The sequence below is a fragment of the Canis lupus genome, chromosome 3 (genome assembly GCF_003254725.2).
Source record: "Canis lupus dingo isolate Sandy chromosome 3, ASM325472v2, whole genome shotgun sequence".
NCBI lineage: Eukaryota > Metazoa > Chordata > Mammalia > Carnivora > Canidae > Canis > Canis lupus.
In genome coordinates, this window is record NC_064245.1 from 7,836,371 (window position 1) to 7,864,299 (window position 27,929).

At 46.5% G+C, this 27,929-nt stretch overlaps 1 protein-coding gene across 7 annotated transcripts; it reads right to left on the minus strand.

Annotated features, from left to right (window-relative positions):
* Positions 1-417: 417 nt before the first annotated feature.
* Positions 418-27,572, minus strand: MACIR (macrophage immunometabolism regulator). 7 transcript variants are annotated; one of them, XM_049108153.1, is made up of 3 exons: positions 27,554-27,572; positions 11,100-11,190; positions 418-2,921 (listed from the first exon to the last, which is right to left on the minus strand). In XM_049108153.1, the coding sequence occupies exon 3, from the start codon at positions 2,896-2,898 to the stop codon at positions 2,281-2,283; it is 618 nt and encodes a 205-aa protein (XP_048964110.1). In that variant the 5' UTR covers positions 2,899-2,921; positions 11,100-11,190; positions 27,554-27,572; the 3' UTR covers positions 418-2,280. The 7 variants fall into 7 exon arrangements, with proteins under 7 accessions (XP_048964110.1, XP_035570338.1, XP_025293209.1 ...); XM_035714445.2 differs by lacking the exon at positions 27,554-27,572 and adding an exon at positions 19,313-19,331; XM_025437424.3 differs by lacking the exon at positions 27,554-27,572 and adding an exon at positions 18,466-18,653.
* Positions 27,573-27,929: the final 357 nt, after the last annotated feature.

A 27,929-nucleotide genomic window follows, 5' to 3' on the forward strand; every position in this document is an offset into this window, starting at 1 on the left:
CTGATCCTTAAAATTAATTCTCTTTACTAAACCAGATCATCGCAAACGTGCCATATCTCAAACTTCCGTCCCCATTCGTTTTGGCCACTGAGGCTCATGTGTCTTTCAGTGAAAACAAAACAAAACAAAACAAAAGAGCTACATATTTTTATTTGGCAAAAACAAATTACGTGGGTGCATGGGCAGGGGACAGATCTCACAGGTACACAGCTGTGTTTCCCCAGGGACTGAATACATACCATTGCCATGAATATATCCTTTACCCTGAAATGCGAATGAGCACCAAAAGGAATTTTTTTTGTGTTTGTTTTTGTTTTTTTTTTAACAAAAATGGGGCCTAAAAATAAGTCCTTAGGCGGAATTTTTGAACAGTAGCCTGTTGATGATGGACCTTGTTTAAAGCACCACACAACAATGTGTGTTTACATCACCCTTTTTATTTCATAGTTAGAAATAATACAGTTCCACAGGGTAAATCATCAATAAATAACGGTGTTTAATCATTAAACGTAAAAATCCCAACTCTTTGGCATCTGACAGGATTCTATTTCTTGTCAAACTAATGACTGTATAGATAGAGTTAATCTTAGTGATCATTCGTCAATACAATATGTTACAAAGGTGCAATTTACCTTAAAATATACAACAGCTGAAAATTTCCAGCCCCCCAAGAAGTGTGATCAAGTTGGTAAGATACGGGTCAACACCCCCAAGGCTCTTTCACGTTGTCTGCCTCGGTGAAAGAATAGTAAATGTTGGTTAAGAGTTCCTAGGGTTTCCTAATACTTATTCTGCTCTAGACAGAGTTTGCCATTCATCCTGGCAGAAGGAAAATCGACTCTGCACCAGGAATGACCCACTCATTAATAAAAGGCGTTCTTACTTCAGAAAGCAAGGCTGCTAAGACCTAAGAAACTCACGGCCCCCAAACTAAAATTTAAAATAAGCAGGTCTACGCTGCCAGAAATGCCAATTCCGTAATAAATTGCACCTTCAAGAGTCAAAAAAGAAAAAAAAAAAAAGAAATAGAAATGTTTACAAAAGATTAAGTTACATACATGTCTCTCAAAATATACTCAAGAATAGTTTGAGCTGTATTTGTTACTAAAGCCAGGGCGTTATTTCTTTAGCAACAAATTAAACCAGTGCAATTGACATAAATTGTTAAGTAATCCAGGATTAACCCATTAAAACTGCAGAAGCACTTTAGGCTCCCACACTAATCCCAGAAACTGGAATTTCAACGAGCGCGTGAGCTGCACAGAACTGAAACGGAATGACCTGATGCCATGCTGAATGGTGTCACTTCATACTCCGTTGAAGCATTCGGTTAGCAGAAGTCATGAGTCCATCGATTAAAATTTCATTCACTTACAGAACATTCAGATGCAAACAGTATTATGCCTATCGTCCACAATTAAAAGAATCCTTTCCATTTTAAAGTCGCAGATGAAGTTTTAACTTAGAAAGTAAGCACGAAGGAAACTTTTTTTTTTTTGAACTTATGAAAACGTCATATTGGAAACTTTCTGGAAAAAGCTTCCCCCCACCCATTGTAAAATAAATACTTTGTATCCCAAATTTAATTGTATTAAGACACACTTTAATAATGCTATAAAGAAATATTTTACAGCCATAGAGACCAATAACTTTCCATGCGGAAATAAAAAAATTCATTGCTCAATAATACTATTGAGGCAAGTGAAGAAAGATTATTCTCTTGTCGATCTGAAATGTTAAGTTTTTCAGTGCAAAACCAGTTATAAAATATTTAAACTCAATATTTAAAAATAAAAAGTGGTCCAATTCAGCAATGTTCAAGTTCTAAATCTCATAAAACAAATCATTACATACGTTTTATAGTAAAATACAGAGATTAAAGAAGTACTTGAGTACCTTAGTACATTAGATATAAATTTCTAATGGATCATACCAAGTCAGCAACAACCAAGCAGATTAACATTCCCCACCGGAGGGTCAGAATCATTTGCGGATGGTATTGCGGCGCCGAGGCCTCTTCCTCCTAGCTACAGAGCTGTACAAGCCAACGGCCGGCAGTCTGCTCTCCTCGCCAGGTGCGTGCTCTAGGATGATGTGCCCCCCCAAGTCCCTGTGATTTCGCTCCCGCGTTCGCATTTTGGTGCGCACACTGTGTGCGCCCAGGGAACACATGGCTGCTACAGCCGTCTAGGATGCAAGAGTCCTGTACAGAGTCCCACGGCGGGCGTTCCCCAGCCGGGCGCAGGCCCACCTGGGCTGGCCGCCCCTCGCCGCGCCCGCTCAGGTGTTGCTCCTGGCAAACACGCGGTCCCCCCTGAGGGTCAGGTGCTGCAGCTGGTACTGTAGCACTTCCGTGTCGGCTGGCTCCTTGATGCTCATTTTATCCAGGTTGAGGTAGTCCAGAGATTTGGAGTGGGCCCTCTTACCTTTGAGAAGACAGAGGGGCAGGGGCCCGTGCAGGGCCTTGCAAGGTTCGTAGGCCAAGGCCTTGGTGCACTTGTCGCCCGAGCTGGGCATCCGCCGCCGCCGCCGCCCGTTCACCGCCGGGATCTCGTAGGGCTGGTAGGAGCGGCCCCGGGCCTTGTACAGGCGGGAGGAGCGCGCCAGGCCGGCGTCCAGCTGCTTGGGGCGCAGGGAGGGCACGGCCTCGCCCTTGGCCTCCTCGCCCGCCGCGCGCTTGTGGGCCAGCTTCAGGAGCTCTTCGCCGGTGGCGAAGCCCACCAGGTAGTTCGAGTCCATGTGCAGGATCTGGTAGCCCGCCACGGTCCGGCGCGCCGGCGAGCAGGGCGTGCTGGAGCAGCGCGGCCTCTCGGGCCCCGTCTTGCCCGGGGAGCAGGCCTCGGGCCCGGGCCCGGCGGCCGGGGCGCTGCGCGGCTCTCCGTTGACGTCCACCTCCATGTCAGGCACCGGGCCGCACACTCCTGAAAGGAAACAGACGCACACGGTCAGGGCCAGGGCACGCACAGGGAGCGGCCCGGCCCAGGGGACCTCCAGGGCACACCTGCCAGGCCAGGCCAGGCACCTGTGACGCCATCCGGCGCGGGCCTGGGCGGCCGGGGGGTGGCCGTGCCCCTGCGCCTGCCCTCCAGAACCCAAGGCCGGGCCATGGGGACACGGCCACCACACTTCTCCACGGGGCCCCACGCGGGACCCCGGGCCCAGCAGGTGCGGGCCTCAGCCCGAAGCCAGCCCGCCGCACGTTCCCAACTTGAACATGCACATGTCTGCATGCTTCCCATCACTGGATTCAAAGCAGGGGCTCAGCTCTTCCCACCTACAATTGCACTTTCAGTTGCGTGTGAGGGGCACGGAATGAAAGACGAAAACGGATGGATTTCTGCAAAGGTTCCCATAGGGGCCTAAAAACTTTTTTTTTGAAGGCAAGATGCCAGTCTTAAGGGAAGGCCCCCCAAAAGTTGGCAGTGTTCTTCCTCCAACATTCCCCACTGAATCATTGGAAGCAAACCATTTTGTAGTTTAAAAATAAACCCGAAACCCAGTAAATCAGGTCAGTTTTAATACTGAATACATATATAAAATATCAGAAAATATGCCGTTGATTTGCGAGTTATTTTATTTTGTGACACTCAAGACACTGCACTTTTGAACGGTTTCATAGATGCTAGAACGATTCTCAGTGGATGCTGATATTATTCATCACAATGATCCCATCACGCAGTCTGGAAAAACCTCACTGACGAGAAGTACCACTAACAATGGCCAGGTTTCTAGAAAGCGGCAGTAAGCCGAATTTTGGAAAACAAAATACTAAGGGAAACTGAGTGACAGCGTCATTTCAGAGAAACTTGATCTCTACTTGATCATCAGTTAGGAATAGAAAATACAATTTTAAATATCTCAGATTGCTAATCAAAATCATGTCAAAGAGTAACCAACTTTAAAACGAAAAATGTACTGGAAAAGACTATTATATTAAATAATTCTTATACATCCTTTTGTAAAACAAATAATCCTTTGCTGATTGAAGCATTTCTCAGTTTGGGTGTTCATTTAAAATCTAAGCAATTCTAAAGCTTGAAAAAAAGAGGGGGGGGGTGGGGAAAGAGCTTTATTCCCTCACTTGCGTGCTATACTTCCCTTCATTAAGAAATAAACCAAGACTATGAAGAAGTCCCCGGGTAGCACCCTGTCCTCACTGCAATCCACATCAAGAATGCAACTGAAAACTAACACTACCAAGGAGCCCCGAGATAGAGCAAATGCCAAAGGGATCCGCAGAGCTTTACTTACTTCTTGCTCGGAATCTTCCTCTTTGTGGTTAATCAAAATACGGTAGCCCCTCCACCCTTCCAGGTTTAAAGTAACTGCCTTTATTCTATAATATTAATGTAAAAATAAATTCATATTTGATCGTGCGATTCCTTGCTCTGTTAAAAGGACTGGGATAGTAGGGGACCATGAGCTACCCTGATAAGCATGCGAACACCTGGAGATTTCTTCTCTCATCCACTTTCGAGGGCCCAAGCTTTGTCAAGCTTTATGCTGAATAAACAAATGTTTACACCAGTCTAGTACCTCCTTTCTCACTGATTCTAGACAGCCCAGAAGGAGCACAAGAGGATAGATCGAAGGCCCCCAAGCTACCTAACCCTGACAGGCAGCTACAGGCGGCAGGGGTAGAGGCTCTGACGGGCCATTCTGAAAGACAGGAGAGGAAGAGTCAGCGAGGCTAAGACAACCAGTGCTGTGGGGCAAACCGAGTGCACACACACACCCGGATGGGTATACCCCAAGTTAGAATCACCCACATGGTGACACCCAAGCAATCAGCCCACATTAGGTGACATAGTGGTCTAGGTGTCTTCCAAATCTGGGACTTCAGGACAGTGCACAGACCACCACCAGGCACCTTACTGTGTTCTCATCTGGCGCATTATAAACTCGCCCCAATCCAGGCAGTCACACTCCGCCCATGCGGATTCAGGTCTTAACCAGAGGCGAGGCTGAATGTCATCCTCTGTGCACACCCCCCCCCCCCCAAGGGATAAAAATCACCAAACAGGGTAAGCGTGTACAAAATCACAATAAAGCCGAGCAGGTGCGGGCTTCTGCAGGCAGGATCATTAAATGTTAGCTCCTACCCTAAACCAGTGCTGCTGCCTCAAGGCAGAAGATCAGGAATTCCCAGAATCTCTAGAGGAGGAGGAGAAAGGATGTCAGGATGCAAAGGTTTGAGAGCAAAAGGGAGGCAGAATGTATGAGCTAGAAAATGGGCACTCATAAAATAAGAAAATGGAAGACAGCAGGTGGAGTGACAGATAAAGGAATCTGATGATTCAAATTCCTTCAATTCAAAGAATTGCAATTTGATGGGAAATGAAACAGATGCCAGGACACTGCCAAGAGGTGAGCAAGCACCGCAGCTTCAGCTTCCAGCAGCCACGATGTCGTAAGAAGACTCACATGGGTTGGGCAAGACTACCCACCAGGACGTTCAGGCATCTACCTGACAGATAATGAATGATCTCACCCAGACTGTCAAACAGATAAAGACACGGAGGGAGTGCAAGAGCTCTGAAGTTTCAACCAAGGTGTAAGAAACCTACCATTATTTTGCTGAGGTAAACAACACATCCCCTGTGAGAAGACACCACCTAACCAGAAAAGTTAAAGAAATGAGCATTTCCAATACACTCTAGCAAATATTTGGCCTAGTAACTAAGGTCAACACTGCACCAGATTTCTGAATTACAAGCTCAACTGTACTGGACAGAAAAATGCTTGTTTGAAGTATTACATATACAGCTGCAACCCTACTGAACTTCTCATGAACAACCCTGAATTCTGGAACTGTCTGCACATTTCAAAAACATCAGTACTTCTGTTCCAAACAGTAAGACAGTCTCAAAACCAACAGCTGTGAGGTGGTTTCATTGGTTTCTTCAGTGTATTGTCAAATGGAGGAGAACATCCTGAGATCTTAATATTCACGTGGGAAAGTCACGGTGCAACCACCCAACTCGTGCAAACTGTTTAGCTTTTTAAAATTTTTTTTAAAGGATCCTTTTTACTTATAAACTGATTGCCCTTCTAAAGAGCACCCAGTGCGCATGACAAAGAAAGCTAGGTGGTGGCTGCCGTTCAGGAAAGAGAACGCTGACTGGCAACTATCTTGTTTTCAGCTAGGTGGAATGCTGACTAAGCAGCATGCCCTCCAGTCTTCGATGTGACCAAAAGCAAACTTCTTACGCTATTAAGTGCCTGAGAATTTCCCGACTGGATTTAAATCCTGGAGCAAGACCCTGGGAGCAGTTACAGCATCAACTTACTCAGGTGATCTCTTAAATGAGCAGAAGTAGTACAGGAGCACATGTGAAGAAGTCTAGCTACTTCCTAATTCTGCAATTCTACGAAAGAAAAGAAAAAAAAAGAAAAGAAAAGAGAAAAGAAAAAAGAGGGAAGGGAAGGGAAAAAGTAAAGAAAAGAAGAAAAGAGAAGAAAAAAGAGAAGAGGAGAGGAGAGGAGAGGAGAGGAGAGGAGAGGAGAGGAGAGGAGAGGAGAGGAGAGGAGAGGAGAGGAGAGAAGAGAAGAGAAGAGAAGAGAAGAGAAGAGAAGAGAAGAGAAGAGAAGAGAAGAGAAGAGAAGAGAAGAGAAAGAAGAGAAAAGAAAAGAGAAAAGGGACACTAAAGACGGAGATACAGTATTTCACACAGCAAAATTTCTTACTGAAAGCACTAGACCAGGGAGGGACACATGGGTGGCTCAGTTGGTTAAGCCAACTCTTGACTTTGGCTCCAGTCGTGACCTCAGGGGTCGCAGGATCGAGCCCTGTAACGGCCCCGCACTGGGTGTGGAGCCTGCTTACGATTCTCTCTCTCTCCCTCTGTCCCTCCCGCCCCACCTGCTCACTTGCTCATTTTTTTCTCTAAAAGAATAAATGAACAATAAATAAAAGCATGGATCAGGAAACATGGTTATCATGACTGCAACTGGAGATGGCCTGTGTTTAGCAGAATATTCTTCATATTTTACTGTGAAAAATCTGCTTATAGGTTCATTATTCTTAACAAACCATTCGTGACTAAGCGTTTTGTTTCCTACCTAAAATAAACCGTGCCTCACAAACGACTACTGCCAAGAAGAAAGATTACAAAGAACTCTTACAAATACCGCAAGTATGTGCAACAGGCGCCCACTCCCACTGCATCAATAAGAATAAACACGAACTGGGAAGTTAGGCACGATGCTAACTTCTGCAACTGCTGAATGCGAGAAATCAGAGAGCAACAAGATCCTTAGTGATCCCGTTAGTGATTTTCGTATGTAGCTCAAAGCAAAAATAAAAACCAGAAGCAGAAAAAGTGTTGCTAGTATAATAACAGAAGCAGCAAAAATTTCTGTCCATAGAAGAGTCTAGAACAAAAACTACATAGAGAATATAGAAAGGTCCACTTGTAGTTGACTAAAACTTTGAAAAACTGAGCTTCTTAAGCAAGTTCCAGGAACATGTATGATTTTTAAAAAATGGCACGTCGAGGTCCTCAACATCAAATTCCTTCGCAATCTGATCCGTAACAAGGGTAATAACATATACTCACAAAGCAGGAAAGCTCTGACAGTGTCCCCAGGTGCCATCGGAGTTCTTTGAACTATTGGAGGATTCAAAACTAAACAAGACTAGATAAGGTAACACCTCAATATTTGCTAGAACACTGTGCATGGTGCATATTTTAAAAACATGGGGTACAGTGTGCAATTAGGAATTTTGGCTGCAACCAACGCCGCCAGGCCCAAACCACAGCACGCATGTAGGGGAATCTGCTCCACCACGGTGAGCACACTCCAGACTGTGACCTCCTGTGTGAAATCTGCTCAGCTTTGAACAATCCCCAAGAGGTCCAACTTCCCAAGCGTTTGGCACAAGGAACATTTAAAAAACGTTCGACTAGATGCCTCGACTCCTTAGACCAACCAGCTCTGAAAATAGCCAAGTTTCACAACCACCATTAACAAAGAACTCTTTTTGAGAAGTACTGCATTCTGGGAATTTTTTTTTTTTTTTAAATCGGGCTTATAAAAAAAAGTCATCATCAGTAATCAAAAAACTTGTTCCATATGCTTGAACCGTTTCTTAGTCACACACAGCAATTCCACTTAAGAGAAAACATATAGAACTGTCTAAATATACAGAACAAAAATGTCACCATGTGAACAAAGTCCTTTTCAAGAAATGATCCATTTGGAATAAAGCCGGCTCTTGGCAAATGGAGTCTCCTAAGCTTGACTATTATTAGTCTAGTAATATCTAGAACCACCCAGTTTCAATGCCAGAATCATCTTGGATTTCACTTGTGCAAAGCTTCTGATAATGAATAAGAGGACCCTGAAGCCACGAAGGCAGGGGCTTGCCCAGAGCCTTGCAGGCATCCTGCTTCCATCAACGTCCTCACGCTGCGCTTGCTGCACATGGTTCCCCAACTGTATACACGCCAACATCATCCAAGGAGCTTCAGGAAATACTGAGGCCTGTGCTCTACCTCAGATCTGTAATTTAATTCATCTGGGGACACAGTCTAGACTCTAAGGTTTTCAAAAGGCTTCCAGAAGATTCTACCATGCGGACATGTTTGGGAACTTGTCAGACATTATGAGATAAAAGAATGTCACTCCTCTAAGTCCCTGCCTTTTGTTTTGTTTTATTTAAAATCAGTGATTACTGTCATATTAGTGGGCGCATTTTCGGCTGCTTCAAATTGCTAACAACCCATCCGTAAGCCTTCTAACTTACAGTGTCTAAGCCACTGGGGGCTTAAAAAGTATGTGGCAATCAAACTTGTTAAAACAGGATATAAAATAAAAATAAATCAGCACTGATTGAGAAGCAGGCCCCTCTGTCTGCACACACCTTGGTACAGTCACTTTAGCTTCTCAGAAGCCTGTTCCGAGGACAGCCCTTTGGAAAACTGGTTTTGCAATTACATACACAGTTAAATAAATGCATGTTACCTCACTTACCCTCCTGGTAGGTATTTACCTAGGAAAAATGAAAATGTACGTTCACACAAAGACCTGGACCTGAACGTGAATGTTTTTAAGGTTTTTTTTTTTTTTTTTTTCATAATCACCAAAAACTGGAAAGAATCCAGATGTCCATCAACAGGGAAATGGGGACGCCTGGGTGGCTCAGCAGTTGAGCAGCTGCCTTTGGCTCAGGTCATGACCCCAGAGTCCTGGGATCCAGTCTCACATCGGGCTCCCTGCAGGGAGCCTGCTTCTCCCTCTACCTGTGTCTCTGCCTCTCTCTCTCTCTGTGTCTCTCATGAATAAATAAAACTTTTTTGAAAACCAAAAAAAACAAAGACCACAGAGAAATGGAAAAAGAAACTGCACTCCATCCATACAATGGAATATCACTCAGCAACAAAAAGGAGCAAAGTATGATCACAACAGTGAAAGCAGCACACAGGAAACACTACACAGGTGTGATTCGATTTACATGACATTCTGGAAAACTAATGGGACAGTAATCAATCAATGATTGACAAAGGGAAGAGGGGACACACTACAAAGGGGGGCAGGCAATTTTAGGGGGTGACTACAATATTCTATATATGGACTGTAAGGCACATTCCACAACTGGATACATCTGTCAAGACTCTTCAGACTCTATAAAAGGGTGAATTTTACTATATACAAATTATACTTCAATTAAGTCTGACTTTAAACATGAAACAAATAAAAAAATGAAACAAATAAAAAAGAAGCCTGTCACATACTTCGGTCAAACGCTTGACCATCCTAATTTGAAAATCCTTTAAATTATGTGGTCTGGGAATCAGAAGGAACTTTGATGGTTGTTCAGTCTACGTGTGAACACCTCCAATGACAGGTAACTCACTACCTCTTGAGTTGGTTAATTTCACCTTTTGCAGCTGTGCAAAAGATATATATAAAGATATAGATATAATTATATCCATAGTAGTTTATATACTTTTGTATATACGTGCGCATCTGAAGAAAAAGATACAGACGCACACACACATTCCTGCAACTTCCACCCACTGCTCCTGGTTTTGTGCTTTATTTAAATTACATGAGTTAATAACTCCACCACATTATTCCTTACTGAGTATCCTCTAAATGTATTTTGTACTTACGAGTTTTCAGACGTCTTGCTTTTTTTCCTCAAAACTGAAATTTTAGTAATGTTCTCATTTTCTCAATGTTTTAAAATGCACTGTCATAAGCCTGGTATGCTGTATCCACCTAATGAATACAAAAGTGTCTGGTTCTCCCCGTCATTCTTTTGGCTGACTGCTAATCTGGAGGTCACTTATTATGAAACTAGATGCTTTTCCAGACTTTTTTTTCCCCCAAGGACTTCCCCATTCCCACCCCACGGATTATGACCACCCTAATTCAAAGCAGGGACCGACAAAGATATTGCCTGAGTAGGAGTCCCCAAAGCATGAACTCACACTAATTTTTAAAATGCTAAAAAGGTACAAAGATACTTATTCAATTGTTTTCACCTTCAAACACAGGGAGTCACATGGATAACTGTGTCAGCACAGATACAGAGATGACACACCAGGAAAAAAAAAACAACTAAAAGACAACAGCACTGCATAATTTTAACAAGTTTAAATTCATGGTGTAATAAGAGGAAGGTCACACTGGCAGTGAACTGCTATATGACCAAGTGCAACTGATGCTCCCTTAAGTCACCCGTTTGCTACTCTTTACGGATCATAACACACAACAAGGGCTTTTTGCAGATTTTATTGCCAATCTCTAGGGATTAGTGTTTTACTAACATTTCCCCAAAATCAGAGCAATAACCTCTTACCTAGTCTATTTTGAAATAGTATTCCATAAAACCACCTTTATCTTACAGGAATAAGATATAAGCCCCCCCCCCCCCCACCATCAGTAAGGCCAACCCTTTGAGATAATTATGTTAGCAATCTACAGCAATACTTTCAGCTCTCATCATTCAAACTTTCATAATTGTAGTAGATATTTTTACAGCAATATTCCAACATCTCACGTTCATCTGTTTACGCAGTCCTTAAAATGCATGATGATAATAGGTTCACATAACTGGTTAACAACAGAAAAAGCAAAATACAACTCACCAGTCTAAATCCCAGAAGATGTCACCGTACAATGTCCAATGAGTCCCAAGGGAACACAGGCATAATATTTTTTTCTGCTCTACTCCAGATACTAAACATAGAATATAAAAATAAGCCTTTAATTTAACAAGTAACGCAACTCAGAAAGCAATAACAATTCTAACTGCAACACAAGATGAAAGTAGCAGGAGGTGCCAACATCAGGTCCAGGTTATAGGGGATCCAATATTAATTCATTTAATTAAAGCAGTCTGACTCTGTTCAGCTAACGCAAACTTCATACATTTTCTCTGGTCTGTTCCTCTGCATTCTGCTGCTGACTTTCTACCTGGGGATGAGGTGCAGCTACTTGGACTAAACAGAGACGTGACATTTGTGGGCTGAAATGTAGGTGACACCACCCAGGTCCCCTCCAGGTACTAGAGAGGCTCACCGAATCCTATGAAAAAAAATAACACGAAGGCTGGGGGGGGCGGGGGGTCACAACAGGTCGTGGCCTGGCCTTGCTGACAACTGTGCCTCTTGACGTTGCATGAAGAGCAATACTTGGAAGGAGGATGAAACCTTTCTTCCTCCCACATACGGTTGCTCCGCGGATCAAGGGAGATGAGGCAGGTGGACGCACTCTGCGAGCTGCAAAGCCCTTTAGGGACCGGGGATGTCATTGTGATGCAATTAATTTTTGGGGTCTACTCGTGTCAGCCCTACAATAGCCACAAGGAATGTGCATCCTAAGAGTACTCGGAGGCAAATGACTGCAAAGGCCTTGGAGAACACTTGCTCGTCCTTTTTTTTTTAAAGAGAACACCACTTCGGTAGAGTCACCCCATCGCCTAAGGTTTTGAGCATCTCCTCTGGGCCTTCCCTTGCCTGGGAGGTGATGACAGGGGTACCCCAGGGGACTCCCCCGGGCCCCCCCCCCCTCGTCCCGGCGCCGGTCCCCCTGGGTCACCGCGTCAGCGTCTCCAGCTCAGGGAGCTGCTCCCGCAGGCCCGGGCGCCAGGAGACGCGGCTGGGGGGAGGGGGGGTCCCGCTGCCCGTGGGCCTGGGGGGTCCCGGGAGCCTCAGGGAGGGCCCGGGATGCAGCTCCTGCACCCCTGCCCCCCGCCTGTTCCCGCCCGCTGCGCTCCTCCCACCGGCATGTGTGCTTCCGGCGGCTCCTGACTCCACCCGCTGCAGGACCCCACCCGCTGCAGGACCCCACCCGCGGCGCCCCTGCCGACCAGCTGCCAGGAGCCTGCGGAGGCCCCCCCCCCCCGCCCGGCCCGGTGCAGCAGCCCCCCCATCCTGCAGCCACCACCCCCGTCCCGCAGCCCTGCAGCTCCGCACCTCCCCAGCCCCCCAATCCCGCAGTCCCGCAGCCCCCCACAGCCCCGCAGCCCTGCAACCCCGCAGCTCCCGTCCCGCAGCCCTGCAACCCCGCACCTCCCCAGCCCCCCAGCCCCCCGGGGGCCCAGCTCCGCAGCCCAGGTGCAGCCTCCCCGCCCGCCCAAGCCCCGGGGGCCGCTTGTTACGCAGCGACGCGGCCGGGAACTGTCCCCTCTGGTCCGCAGGCGCCACCGAGTCCCGAGTCCCGCGCGTGCGGGGAGGCGCTCTGCTGCGAAGCGGCCCGCGGCCCCGGGGGAGCACAGGGCCGAGGTCTCAGCCGGCGGCTCGGGCGGGGCGGGGCGGGGCGGGGGGGGGGGCACATGCCCGCAGGTCACCACCCGTCGCCCCTCCGTCCCAGGCCCGCGGGGAGCCCGGGCCAGCCCAGGCCATGCGAGGACAAACATGGGAGCAAGCCGCGGGCCTTTCTCAGGGCCGCCTCCTCCGGGCAGCGACAGGGATTGCATTCAGACCTTCAGAAATTCCCATAGAAAACCCAGGGGCAGGAACACTGCAGAAATCCGGATCTGTCTTAATTCTAAGTAAAAAACAGTGTTGGAAAACACTGCAGAATCACACTGCCGCCATCACCCGATGTGTATTATGTCTTTGGGGACGTGCTCTTCTTTTCAAGCTTTTCATTGCACCGAAAAACTATTATTTTCCAACTTTTTTTTTTTTTTTTTCAAACAGCAAACGAAAAATCAACCTAAAACTTCATTCTGGATTTGAAAACAGAGGAGCCTTAAAGTAATTATCCAACACTTGCCCTGGAGCTGCTGTGGAAGTCTAGGAAATGCTCGGTAATTTCATAGTAAACAAAGTGTAGTAACTGATTATCCCTGTTATGGCAGTGCCAAGCCAGAAATAGAAGACAAACACAGAGTCCAGGGAGCCACCCAGGCGCACCGAGGTGCAGGAGCTCCACTGCCTTTCTCATTTTTTAGTCATTGCTCACTGCTTACTTCTGTGCATGGAACCACCTGCTATCTGTGCACAGGGGCGAAGAGAAGAGGAAAGATGATGAAAAAAAGGAAGAATTAAAAGCACAAGACCAGACACTAGTATAAGAACAAGGCTTCTTGGGGATCCCTGGGTGGCTCAGCAGTTGGGCGCCTGCCTTTGGCCCAGGGCCTGATCCTGGAGTCCCAGGATCAAGTCCCATGTTGGGCTCCCTGCATGGAGCCTGCTTCTCCCTCTGCCTGTGTCTTTGCTCCTCTCTCTCGCTGTGTGTGTGTGTGTGTCTCATGAAGAGATGAATAAAATCTTAAAAAAAAAAAAAAAGAACAAGGCTTCTTAAAGAGATCACCTATAAAGGAATCTACTTTAAAAACAAAAACAAAACAAAAACAAAACAAAAACAAAACAGTAAAACCAAGAACAACAACAACAACAAAAACTACAGTAAAGGCTTTATCCCATCTCCTACTAGAAATCAATATAACGTAGTATGAAAGTTCCCAGAGACCGGGCTTTCTAATAAGAAGAAACCAATATTTTTGAACACCTGCTTTATGCCAAAAGCTGTAAGCAATTTATAGCTACTCCGCGTGGAAAATACTACCCCCCCTTTGAAAGTATTCGACCAAGTAACACACTATTTGAGAGTTAGAAGAAGAATCCGAACGCCTACCCGTCTGACTCCAAAGCCCACAGGCACTGGCATAACAGGGATGACGAGTGAATACACTTTGTTTACTACGAAAGTACCCACCATTTCCTAAATTTCCCCTTCGGCTCCAGAGCAAGAGTAGATCATCACGTTAAGGTTCCCCTGCGTTCAAAACTAGAATAAAGTTTCAGACGGCAATGACATTTTTAGAATGCTTTAAAAATCTATGAATCTCTCACACTTGCAGCTGATTCTGGCCAATGTTTTGATCATGAAGGCTTGGCAAGGCATCAGCGGATCTCCTCTCAAAGACGGTCGTCAGCAAGAAGGAAAGGAACTCATGGGAAAGGCTTACAGGATGGACTAAACGCTTTGCAGAGACACAGACTTTAGGAAGCAGAGCAGGAGCTAGAATATATGATGCTTCCAGCTACAAACAACTGAAATGAACAGAAAACCCTGTGACATTCTCCCGGAAGCAATGAAAATAGGAAAAGGTGAGCATGGCCAAGGTCTTCCCGCAGGCCTCTGGGTAGGCAAGCCTTGAGTGACTAAGCAAAAGACACCCAACAGAGGACTGCAAATGAAGCTTCTGCAAATAGAAGAGTTTGCAAACATTAACTAGGAAGCGTGTCAAATTTCTCAGGCAGGGTGACAGATATCAAAACAGGTAAATAAAGAAGAATGTCCTTCAAAAGTAGGGTGGCCATATGTCTCCGTTCACAGCCAGGAACGCGGCATAATTATTTACAGCACCCCCTTTATCTCTCAAAAGTGTCCCAGTTTGACGATTATACTGTTATCCTACTCAAAAGTATTATTTAACAATGAAAAGGCAATGAATTAAAAGACTAGGAAGAAAAGGAATGGAAAGAGACCCTTCTGCTTGCACAGTGGCGGCCCACACAGATCTGAGTAGTTCACTGGGTGGATCCATTTGGCCATTCAATTATTCATTTACTCACATTCAACAAGATTTCTTGAGTCTTACTATATCCCAGCATTATACAGGCACTGGGGCAAATACAAAAAGTGAAGCTGGAGACCAGTCAAGAAGGAGAGACAGACAGACAGACATGGCAATACATGGAATTCGAATACACAGAACAGTAAACCTGAATGGTACTGGGAACCCAGAGAAGGGAGTGTTTTTCCCTCAAACACACTCCACATGGAAGTGTTCACACCCACACAATATCCCTGCATACAAAAAAGCCATAAGTATCAGACTTCAGCACAGATCCACTGACAAAATAGCCATAAGAGAAACAATGAATGGACAGAGAACAAACTCATGGTTGACAGGAGGTGGGTGGGGGATGGGCTAAATGGGTGATGGCTATTGAGGAAGACACTGGTTATGATAAGCACTGGGTGTTCTATGTCAGTGAAGAATCACAAAATTCTACTCCTGAAACCATTATTACACTATATGTTAACTAACTAGAATTTAAATAAAAAATTGGAAGAAAAATTAAAAAAAAAAATTAGGGGCACCTGGATGGCTCAGTTAGGCATCTGTCTCTCGATTTCAACTCAGGTATTGACCTCAGGGTCGTGGGTTCACACCGTGTGTTGGACTCCACCATCGAGCCTACTTTAAAAAAATGTTTGTTTTTTTCCAGAGAAAAAAAATTAAAATCTATCACTTCCAAATCAGATGGCCGGCTATACATATGAAGGCTAGCAAATAGCCCTTGTGAATTCTGGTAAATAAGTCCCACGAGTCACTGAAGATTATATGATGGGAAAGAAGATAAATTTTAGGCAAAGAAAAATGGTAGGGTCTAAGTTCTGGGTTCTAACTCTAGATCCCCAAACACAAGGGGAAAAAATGGAAAGAGGCAGTATTTCTCAGGGTAGCTATTTTTTTAAAAATATTTTATTTATTTATTCATGAGAGACACGAGAAAGAGAGACAGAGACACAGACAGAGGGAGAAGCAGACTTCCTGCAGGGAGGCCACACAGAACTCGATCCCAGGACTCCAGGATCACACCCTGGGCTGAGCCACCCAGGCGTCCCTCAAGGTAGCTATTTGAGGAGAGATCAATAATTTTAAAAAGCACTTGGAAAAAAACCGGGATTTTTAAAAGTTGCATTCAGACTAATGAAAATATTTTGTGACCACTCATCTCAAAGATTACCCTAAAGACAAAGATAAGAGACCAAAACATCTCTCAAGTAAGAGAACACTGAGCAGCAACAAAGTGGTTTAACTGCCAAAGATACAACACACACAACAGCAACACAATGCTTAGCTGCACCTACCCTCCACCCTCCTCCGAGGGAGGACTTTAATCTCACTTTTCCATTTGTAACTCATAAAAACTAAATCATCAATGATTTTTAAGAAGAGTTTTGGGTAGGGTGTGACTTTTCCGGAACCATCCTTGATCTTACAAGCAAATCATTATTAGCCTCACCAAGGTGGTATAGACAACACACAATTGGTTCAGTAAGACCCCCCCCCCCCAAAAAAAAAAGTCTCTCTTGGTAGTATCAGTTCTCTTCATAGTAATCCCCTGAAAGTACAGCATTCTTTTTCCCTCTACATCTGCTAGTAGAAATTAAAGCTAGATCACCACTGTTGTCTCACCATTATGAAAAGTCACCCTTCTACTTTTAGAAAAAAACATTTGGTTTCACTACAAATATGACTACCAATAACTGGAACCGCAGGTCTACAGGCAGGCTTTACAAGAAACTTGCCTCCTAGGAAGCATAACCGAAATGGGACAGGTGCACACGGTGGAACTGGCTGACCTTCCACCGGGAAGCTTAAATCCAGAAGCTTATTTTGACAGGCTGGTGACGGAATCAGAGCTCTCTCTGGAGGAAAAAGAGCTCACTTCCTCCCCCCCGCCACCCCCACCCCAGGATAAAAAGCAGCAACAGCAAAGAAAATCTCAACCCTGTTTATACAGAGTTTTGTTACTCCCACCGCACTACGTACTTTTAAGGGTGTGCAAGAGCTCTCCCGAGGATACAAAATCATACAGAGAAAGCGAACAAATTCGTTGACCATCATGCAAGGTTAACAAAAACCCCAGACATCTTACGTCCTGGAATAGTCACTATTAACCAGTCGCGCTTGCAATGCACTAAAATGTGGACAGGAGCATATTCTATGCACCGATCTCATGCAATCAAGAGATCTCTGGGCCCGTTAACCCTTCTCGTTCATCCTGGTCATTTTATGAAATGCAGGATGCATACACAGCTACATGGCAGGAACACTGAAATCTGTGAAACAGGCGCTGAACATCATCGCGTTGGCCTAAGTCATGGTCCTGAATTAGCAGAGTACCCCAAGCTTCTGCAATGATGACCCAGAGTGTGTTTTGAGATCTCTAAGAAAATAAACTTGGGGGAAGAGATCATCTCCATCTCCCTTAGTAACTTCCTCTACGGGGTGAAAAAAAAATGCAACAGCTAACTACTCTAAATCGTTAAGGCGGCTCATCTGAGAAAAACCATGTCAGTCGAAGAGGCTGGCAACGTCAGAAATGCGGTGCCAGCAGGGCCCTCTCGAAAGGGCGGCGGGCGGGCGTGCAGTCCAAGGCTTCGGCCTCCAGGCTTTCTCCAAGGATCAAAGTTCCCAGCCCCGGTTCTCCGTGGGCACAGCCACAGCCACGGCCACAGCCACAGCCACACACACACACACACACGCGCGCGCGCGCGCACACTCGGCCTCGGGGTCCGCCACGCAGCCCTCGCCCTCCCGGGTGCGCGGCGCGGCGCGGCGAGGCAGGCCGACCCCGGGAGGCGGCCCGTCTGCAAGGGGACCAGGGCAGGGCCCCCGCGGCCTCGCCAGGTCGGCGGATTCCACCGCCCGAGAGTTTGGCCGCTTCACAATGGGGCCGCCCGCCTGGCCCCCGGCCCGGCCCGGCCCTGCGCTCTCCCCCCGCCCCAAGCCCGCCCGCGACAGGTGGGGGGGACGCCCGGCGGCCAGTCCGCGCCCCCCCCGCCCCCCCCCGGCACCGGCCCGGCCGCCCCCCCGCGCGCCCCCGCAGTCCCCCCCCCGCCGCACGCTCCCCCGCCGCACACTCACCCGCTGCACACTCACGGCGCCGGCCCCACCCCTGGGCCGAGCAGCCGCGGCTCCCCGCACCCCGCACCCCGCTCCCCGCACCGGCCCCACCCAGCTCCCCACACCCCGGCGTCCCGCCCGCCCGGCGCCCCGGGACCAGCCCGCCGAGCCCCGGGCCCGAGGCCGCCCCCGCCCCCGCCCCCCGCGCGCCGCCGCCGACACGAGGCAGGGAGGAAGGGGCGGCGCCGCGACCCGCCGGGCACCCGCGCCCCGCAGCCCGCCCGCCGCCCGCCGCCCGCCGCCTTCCCTGCGGCACAAAAGGCTGCAGGCGGCCCCGCCGGCCCCGCGCGACCTACCGGCGGCCCACGGCTCCGCCGCCGCGCCGGGCCCGGGCCTCGGACCGACCCCGGGCGGAGGGAGGCGCGCCGGGGCCGCGGCGCACGGATCCGGGCACAGGCCGCCGGGCGCGCCAGCCGCGGACCCGCTCCTCGCCCGCCGCGCTCGCCGCCAGCGGCCGCCCGGCCTCGCCTCGCCCCGCCCCTCCGCGCCCCCCGCGCCCCGCCCCCCGCGCTCCGCCCTCCCCTCCCCCTCCGCGCTCCGCCCTCCGCCCTCCGCCCTCCGCGCGCCTCCCCGCGCCCCGCCCCCCACGCTCCACCCCGCCCCCCACCGCCCTCCGCCTCCCTCCTCCCCCCACCGCCCGCCACGCTCCGCCCTCACCCCCCGCGCTTTCCTCCGCGCTCCGCCTTCCTCCCTCCGCTCCCCGCGCTCCGCCCTCCCCCTCCCCTCCCTCCGCGCTCCGCCCTCCTCCCTCCGCCTCCTCCCCCCTCCTCCTCCCTCCCCCTCCCCCCTCCTCCCTCCGCCCTCCCCCCTGGGCCGCACCCCGTCAGCCGTCAGCAGCGAGCCCGCCTCCGCGCGCCGCCGCCCAGACACCCCGACGCAGGGGGCGGCGAGGGAAGGGCGCTCGGAGGCCTCAAGGGGCGGCGGGCGGGGCGGGGCGGGGCGGGCGGGGTGGGGGCAGGGGTCCGACACCCCGAGGCCTGGCGGCTGCGCTGCTGCTGTGCTGCGAGGCTCGGCCTCAGGGCCTGGGCGCCAGCACCCTAGCCGGGCCGGAGCCCCAATCATTATAGGGTCCGTCTCGGAAATTGCGGGCCGAGGGGAATTCAAATTCAGAGTCCGATGGAATCCACCACTTGGGATCCTCACCCTCGACCTCTTCCATTCTCACGGGGAGGCTTTGCCTGGACCGAGCTTTTCTAGCCTCAGGTCCTCCGCGTCGCCTCTGCCCAACGAGTTAGCAAACTCCGGGGTAAGAATGTGAGTATTTGGCTCTCACCGTGTGGCCGGCCTTTGCTCAAGCTTTCCAGATTTGCCCCTCTTGACAATTCTGTGATGTACTTACCAAATGCGATCCACCCTTTAAGGATTTGGGAAGTGTCATTCCCTTGAGGTCACACCCCTAGTTAGTGCCTGAGCTGAGTCTGAACCACAGAATTGCTTATAAATGTTGTTTAATTCACGTTCCAGTCTCAATCCAAGAGAGTTTGTTGTTACTGTTTGTTTCTTCCTTTTTTTTTTTTTAAACCTAAATACCTTATCTGAACATAAAAGGCATAAACTTGATGTAAATTAATACAAATGTAAGTAAACCTTGGGTCAAAACAGTCCCAAAATCTGCATACGCCTCTGGTAACATAAAGGCAAGTAAATCAGCACACCCCTGTTTCAACAGAGTGATGCCCGTGGGCTTCTACGCGGGAAGACGATTTACACCACCTTGCTGTGCCCTAAGGTAAGTCTGGGAAGGTAGAGGGAGAAGGAAACTTTGAAGAATATTCTCTAAGGAACAATTTGAGAAAACAGAAATTACTTCATTTCCAACACTTGGTATGTATGTAACTTCGCAAATATAGGGCCTGGCCAGATAGACTATGTGTTGGCTCCCTGCCTGGAGCCTGCTTCTCCCTCTGCCTGTGTCTCTGCCTCTCTCATGAATAAATAAATAAAATCTTTTTAAAAATAAAAAAATAAAAGAATAAATAAATGAATGGATTTTTCTTTTTTTTTTTTTCTTTTTTTGCATCAGTTATCTCAGATTAGAATCTGTCTGACACAGTAGGGAATTGTTCTGATGATCATTCTCATAAAACCACTTCCAAAATATTGTATATTAGGAAATGTCCTTTTGTACTGTCCTGTCTGAAATCTTAGAACCTTTTCGGGACAATGACTTGTACTTGCCCTTTGCTCTAGAAGTTTGGCAATGTTCTTTGGCCAAAAGCAATAAAGTGCTGGATTGCCCTTAACTTGATGAGGCTCACGGCTAGCCCTCTTGCAAGGGCTTGTCTCCAGATTGCCTTGCTCTCTGGGTGGTGCGTCCATCCCACCTTTGGCTTCTCACCTATCAAAGTTTCGGTGGGTTTCCGAGTAGGGCAGAGAACACCTACCTAATAAACCAGTTCATGAGGCAGTTAATGACCCATAATAACAGTCTGTGTGGCCCCTCCGCGACACGTCTCTGCCACCTAAAGACTGGGACGGGGTACTGCTTGGTTCAGATCTGTGATGGCTCAGTAGGCCTGTGGCTGAGGGGAGGTGGGGAACGCAGAAGCTCTTCGCAGAGCTTCTTCGGGTTCTGTGAAGATCTAGTCAATCTACCAAGAAAAACGCCATGCCTACAAACAATAGACACAAATGTAGCAAAGACCTTGTGATCTGAAAGGCCTGCATCTGAGGAGTCCCACGCTCGGTGTCAAAAGGTCCCTGGTGTGACTTCCATCTTTGCCTCAAGCCATCCTTTCCAGAAAAGTCACTTGAAAGTGATGGTTGTCTGGGAAGGCTTATATTACATATGGACGTAACAGTGTCACTTAGCACACAGCCTGAGCGAATAAGATGGGTAGGTTTGATAATAACACAAGGCGAGGGATCTCTGAGTGGCTCAGCGGTTTGGAGCCTGCCTTCAGCCCAGGGAGCGATCCTGGGGACCCGGGATCGAGTCCCACATCAGGCTCCCTGCATGGGGCCTGCTTCTCCCTCTGCCTATGTCTCTGCCTCTCTCTCTCTCTGTGTGTCTTTCATGAATAAATAAATAAAATCTTTAAAACAAACAAAAATAACACAAGGCGAATATAAACTACAAAGCCAAGCGTGTAAGAAATGCATCACAGCCTTTCCTCTAAACCCATTTGTTTCCAGCAGGGGCTAACGGGGCAAATGGAGACCACTTCAAGTATTTCCTATCAGACAACGAAACTCAAGGAAATGACCTCAGACGGCACAAGAACTCAGGAGCTGGGCAGCGGTGGGTGAGGTTGTGCAGAAATGAGCAAGCATGGCCCCTTGCTGGAAACGGAAAGGGAGGAGACAGAGGGACTGGGGCCCAGGGGCCCGGCAGGATGGCCAACCTGGGAGCTGTGGCCACAGAGGAGAAACAGCTACTGCCACAGAAGACATTTATGGCAAGTGAAGGGGGGATCTGTGCTACACCTTTTCTTCTCCCCCACCCTCTCATCTCCTGCCAGCCAAAAGTAGGCCCCAGCCACCATGAGAACCAGGGAAACACCCTTCAGGGCAAAGGCACGGAATGTGCATCTGAGGGCAAACAGGCCCTGAGTCAGCACATCTTTGTATTTCACTTTCAAGGCTTCAGTCCTTAAACGTTTTTTCCCCACTCCCATATAGGGTCAAAGATTCAAGAGTTCCATGCCAGGCCATGGGTAGGTGGGGATGATAGTGAGTAGGAGGAAGTCCTTTGGTTTATATGCCTCCATCCACAGAGGTTTTTAGTGTCTCTTCCCAGAGCTACCACCTACAGCCACACGCTACAGTGTACAACTTGTCCATAGATGGGATGGCCCTGTCCAGCACCACAGTTGGAGCCAGAAAGAATATTTCTAAGGTCTCGGACTATCCTGTTAAGCCTCACACATTATAAGTCATTTGTATTTAGGGTTCTTTATCAAATATATGATCCATAAATGAAAAAAGAGATGCATCTCGTGCACATTGCTGAAAACAAAGTACTAGTGGCTCCATTAATATTAGAAAACGTAGACTTCAGATCAAAGAAAACCGACAGACAGAAAGGGATATTATAAAGTGATTAAAATGATCAACATACCCAAAAGACTAATGTCTAATGCACCAAATAGGAGAGCTGCAAATTATGTAAAACAGAAGCTGGTGGATCTGAACCAAGCATTAGGCAAACATACAATTATAGGTGGAGACTTCAGCCCCCCTCTGTTAAGAACTGATAGAGCAACTAGACAATAAGTCAGCAAGGATCAAAAGCATCATCAATCAGTAGGATGTAGTTGACATCTCTCTTTGGGTGGGTGGAACACTCCACCCAAAAACAGAAGGCACAATCTTTTCAAATGCCCATGGACTACCAAGAAGGACAATACCCTGGTTCATAAGTCAAATCTGAACACATTTAAAATAAATGCGGGGGATCCCTGGGTGGCTCAGCAGTGTAGGGCCTGCCTTGGGCCCAGGGTGTGATCCTGGAGTCCCGGGATTGAGTCCCGCATCAGATTCCCTGCATGGAGCCTGCTTCTCCCTCTGCCTGTGTCTCTGCCCCCCCCCCCCCCCATGAATAAAAAAATAAATAAAATCTTTAAAAAAATAAAATAAATGCAATCATACTACATCTACTCCAACTACAATAAAATCAAACTAGAAATCAATAACAGAAAGAAAACCAGGAAATGTCCAAGCACTTGGAACAAAACACCAAACTCCTGCACAGCCTGTGAATCACAGAGGAAGTCTTGAGAGAAATTTTTAAAATATATTTACTTAACTGAATGAAAGTGAAAATGAATTTCAGAACATGTGAGACAGGTAGAGCAATATGGAAAAGGAAATTTGTGGCACTGAAATGTGTACATTAGATCAGAGGACAATCTCCAATCTTAAGAATCAGGAAAAAAAAAAGAAAAAGAAAAAGAAACCCAAAGTAAGCAGACAAGAAGAAATAATGAAGATCAGAACAGAAATCAATGGAATTGAACCAGAAAAACAATAGAGAAAATGAATGAAGTTGAAAACTGATTCTTTGAAAGAATCAATAAAATTCACGAATCTCTAGCAAAGCTAAGAAAAAAAGAGAAAATCCAATGATCAAAAATCAGGATTGGGGATCCCTGGGTGGCGTGGCGGTTTGGCGCCTGCCTTTGGCCCAGGGCGCGATCCTGGAGACCCGGGATCGAATCCCACATCGGGCTCCCGGTGCATGGAGCCTGCTTCTCCCTCTGCCTATGTCTCTGCCTCTCTCTCTCTCTCTCTCTCTCTCTCTCTCTCTGTGACTATCATAAATAAATAAAAATTAAAAAAAAAAAATCAGGATTAAAACAGAGGATGTCATTATAGACCCTACAGACATTAAAAGGACAATAAAAAATACCAGGAACAACTCTATACTCATAAATTTGACAACCTCAATGCATTGGATCAGTTCCTTGAAAACTATAAACTACTACAATTTACCCTCTATGAAGTAGATAATATGAACAGCCATGTAACTATTAAAAGAATTTAATTCATAATTTTAAAACTTCCAAGAAAGCAATATTTGGGCCTAGAGAACTCCTGAAAAACTATCATACATTTAAAGAAGTTAATACCAACTCTGCGGTCCCTTTCAGAAACTAGAAGAGGAGTGAACACTTTCCAATTCATTTTATGAAGCTGATAGTACTCTGATACCAAAGTCAGAAAAAGACACTATTTGAAAAGAAATCTACAAATATCCCCTGTGAATATAATTGTGAAAAACTCAACAATATATTGGCAAATAAAAATCAGCAATATATAAAAAGAAGAAAAAAGAAAGAAGTATACACTATGACTGAGTGAGTTTATTCCAGGGATGAAAGGGTAGTTTGAAAAAAAAAAAAAAAAAAAAAAAAAAAAAAAAAAAAAAAAAAAAAAAAAAAAAAAAAAAAAAAAAGAAAGGGTAGTTTGATATTCAAAAATCAGTGTTATCAGGCAGCCCGGGTGGCTCAGCGGTTTAGCACCACCTTCAGCCCAGGGTGTGATCCTGGAGACCTAGGATCGAGTCCCATGTCGGGCTCCTTGTGTGGAGTCTGCTTCTCCCTCTGCCTGTGTCTCTGCCTCTCTCTCTCTCTTTCTGTCTTTCATGAATAAAAAAATAAAATCTTAAAAAAAAATCAGTGTTATCCATATAGTAATAGAATCAAGGAGAAAATTCATGTCATCTCATCAATTAGAAGAGAAAAGGCATTTGATAAAATTCAACAGCTATTCATGATTTTTAAAAAAAAGCTCATAGAAAAATGGGAATAAAGAGGAAGTGTCTCGGTTTGATAAAGAGCATCTGTAAAAAAGTTATGGTTACCATTGTACTTAGTGGTAGAAGGTGAAATGCTTTTCCCTCCAAGCACAAGGATAAGACAAAATTATTTGTTCTCACTACTCACATTCAAGTTGTACTAGAATTTCTAGCCAGTACAATAAGTCAAGAAAAGGCAAACAGATTGGAATGGAAGAAATAAAACTACCTCTATTTTCAGATGACCTGATTTTCTATAGAAAATCTCAAGAAATCTACAAACAATAACAAACAAGCTCCTGGGAATGATTTAGTGAGTTCAGCAAGGCTTCGAAATACAAGATGTACATGCAAAATCTACTGTATTTCTGGGTACCCATGATGAATACATGGAAGTCAAAACTAAAAATTCAGTATCATGTACAATCACTCAAAAAAGGAGAAATACTTCGGTGTAAATCTAACCAAAGAAATATAGGACTTGTATACTGGAAACTACAAAATGCTGATGAGAGAAATCAATGATCTAAATAAGTGGAAAGATGTACTGTGTTCATGAATTGGAGGATGCAAGCTAGTAAAGATGTTGGTTCTCCCCAAATTGATCTACTGGTTTAATGCAGTCCCTATCAAAACCCAAGCAAAGTTTTTTTGTAGGCACAGATGAAATTATCCTATAATTTATATGGAAAGGCACAGTCCCTAGAATAGCTGGAAAAAAATCTTAAAAAAGAAGAGTAGGGGAGCCCGGGTGGCTCAGTCAGTGAAATAACACCAAATGCTGGTAAGGATGTGGAGAAACTGAATCATTCCCATTGCTAATAAGAGTGGAACATGGCAGGGAACCTGGGTGGCTCAGTCAGTTGATTAAGCATCTGCCTTTGGCTCAGGTCATGATCTCGGGGTCCTGGAATTGAGCCCCGAGTCAGGCTCCCTATTCAGTGGAGAGTCTGCTTCTCCCTCTCCCTTCCACCCTTCCCTCCTGCTCTCTCTTTCTCTCTCTCTCTCTCTCTCTCTCTCTCTCATGCTCTCACTCTCCCACTTTCCCAAATAAATAAAATCTGGAGAAGGAGGAGGAGGAGGAGGAGGAGGAGGAGGAGGAGAATGGAACATGGCATAGCCACTCTGGAAAACAATTTGAAAAAACACTCTGGAAAAAAGCAAACATGTAGTGACCCATGACCCCAAATTACATTCCTGGGCACTTTTTCCAAAGAAATGAAAACCTACAATCACCAGCAACCTGTAAATGAATGCTTAGAGCTTTCATTAGAATGATGCTCAACATTATTCATCATAGTCGGAAACAGGAAACAACTAGATGTTGTTCAACAGGCCAATGGTTACACCGTGATGCATCCATAGCATGGAATACTCTTCATCAATAAAAAGGAACAAACTACAGCCCCATGCAACAACGTGCAGAGAATTATATTGAAAGGAAAAAAGTCAATCTCAAAAGGCTACAAACTGTATGATACCATTTATAGAACATTCTTGAAATGACAAAATTATAGACTTGGAGGGGGATCCCTGGTGGCTCAGGGGTTCGGCATCTGGCTTAGGCCCAGGGTGTGATCCTGGAGCCCCGAGGTCGAGTCCCACATCGGGCTTCCTGCGTGGGGCCTGCTTCTCCCTCTGCCTATGTCTCTGCCTCTCTCTCTCTGGGTCTCAAATAAATAAATAAATAAATAAATAAATAAATAAATAAATAAAGTTTAAAAAAAAATATAGACTTGGAGAACAGATTAAGGGGGGCCGGGGTGAAGGCTGTGATATCGCACCAGAGAGAGGACCCTGTGGCACCCTACTGTAGGTTACCAAGAGGGAATCTGGGTAAAGGGTTTATGGAATCTCTCTGTATTATTTCCTGTGACCGTAAAATAACTCAACGTAACAAGCTTTAAAATACCGAAGGAATTTAAACGCAGCACATCTGCATCTTGATAACATATCTTGAGAAGCAGAGCCAAGAAGTGGAAAATAGGAGTTGCCCTCAGGGAGGAAAAGATGATGTCTGGGGACCGGAATGGGAGGTAATTCTTTTAGTATACATTCTTTTGTATATTTTGAATTTTAAATGATGCAAAATTAATGCCTATTCAAAGAATAGATTTTCACATATGCGTTTTGAAATTCTTCAACCAATCAAAGCCTGATGGTTTCCAGTTGTTAACAGTTTTGATTAATCTCTTAATTTTCTATTCAGAAACTACGTGAAGTGGCTTTTTTTACCCTCCTAATCAGTAACCTCGTGCGGTATTACAACTTCTTGTTCTTCCTAAACACTTAGCCCAAATCCTTCCTTCCTTTTTTTTTTTTTTTACTTATGAAGATTCACTTTAATATGCTCTTTCTTTTCCAGAACAAAAAGAAGTCTGGGGCAAAATCCGCGTTCCCATTTGTTACTATCGCTGACCACTTCCTAAACTTCTATGTGAGCACCGGGGCAAGAACTGGATAATTACCTTAAGATTCCACTGCTTTCAGATCCAGAATGACATTTTAGGTTGATTTTTTTCCTTTGGTGTTGAAAAAAAAACACAAAAAAACAAAAAACAGCTGGGAAAATACAACTGACCCTTGAAGAACATCAGTTCGAACTGCACCAGCTCATGTATACAGGGGTTTTCTAAAATGTGGATCCGGTACAGCACCGAAAATGTATTTTTTCTTCCTTGTGATTTTCTTAACATTCTCTCTTCTCCAGTGGACTTTACTACAAGAATACAGGATACAATGCTACCTACGCAAAATATGTGTTAATCAGTGGTTTGTGGTTAGGCTAGGCCTCTGGTCCCCCGCAGGCTCTCAGTAGCTGCGTTTTAGGAGGTCGGAAGGTACGTGCGGATTTCCGTGGCGGGAGGTTCTTCTAGGGTCAGCTGATCGTTATTTTCGGTGCATTGAAAAGCTTGAAAAGAAGAGTGTGTCCCCAAAGACATAACACACATCAGGTGACGGCAGCAGTGTGATTATGGGAATTTCTGAAGGGCCGAATGCAATCCCTGTCGCTGCAGGGAGGAGGTGGCCCTGAGAAAGGCCCGTGTGCTTGCTGTGTTACTCACTAGGTACCCCTGAGAAGCATCTTATCCTGTGATCTTAGGACACCCTCCCCCCGCCACCCCGCCCCGAGAACCAAAGCCCACCTGGACTTTCTGCTGAAATTCCCTTCATGTTGTTCCAGGGTGATTATCTCGTTGAAAACCCGGCTGGGACGGTTCCACTTTCTGGATTGCACTTCTTGGAGAAAGGGGATGGAAGCAAGGGCCATAGAAGTCCCCGTGGGGCAGGGAGTAGGGTTTTACTGAAAAGGGGATGGAGAACATTGGCAGCAAGGATGAAGAAGGCAGAAGGACAAGACAGAAATAGTGGGTGCTCTTAAATGACCCTTCTGAGGGGCTGAACTTGCCTCCCCCCGCCACTAGGGAAACAGGCATATCTGAGGTATAATATTTAAAGCTCTTATCCTTGGCGGTAATTAATTTTCTTTAATTATTCCTCATTCTTTAGAGGAAACTGTTC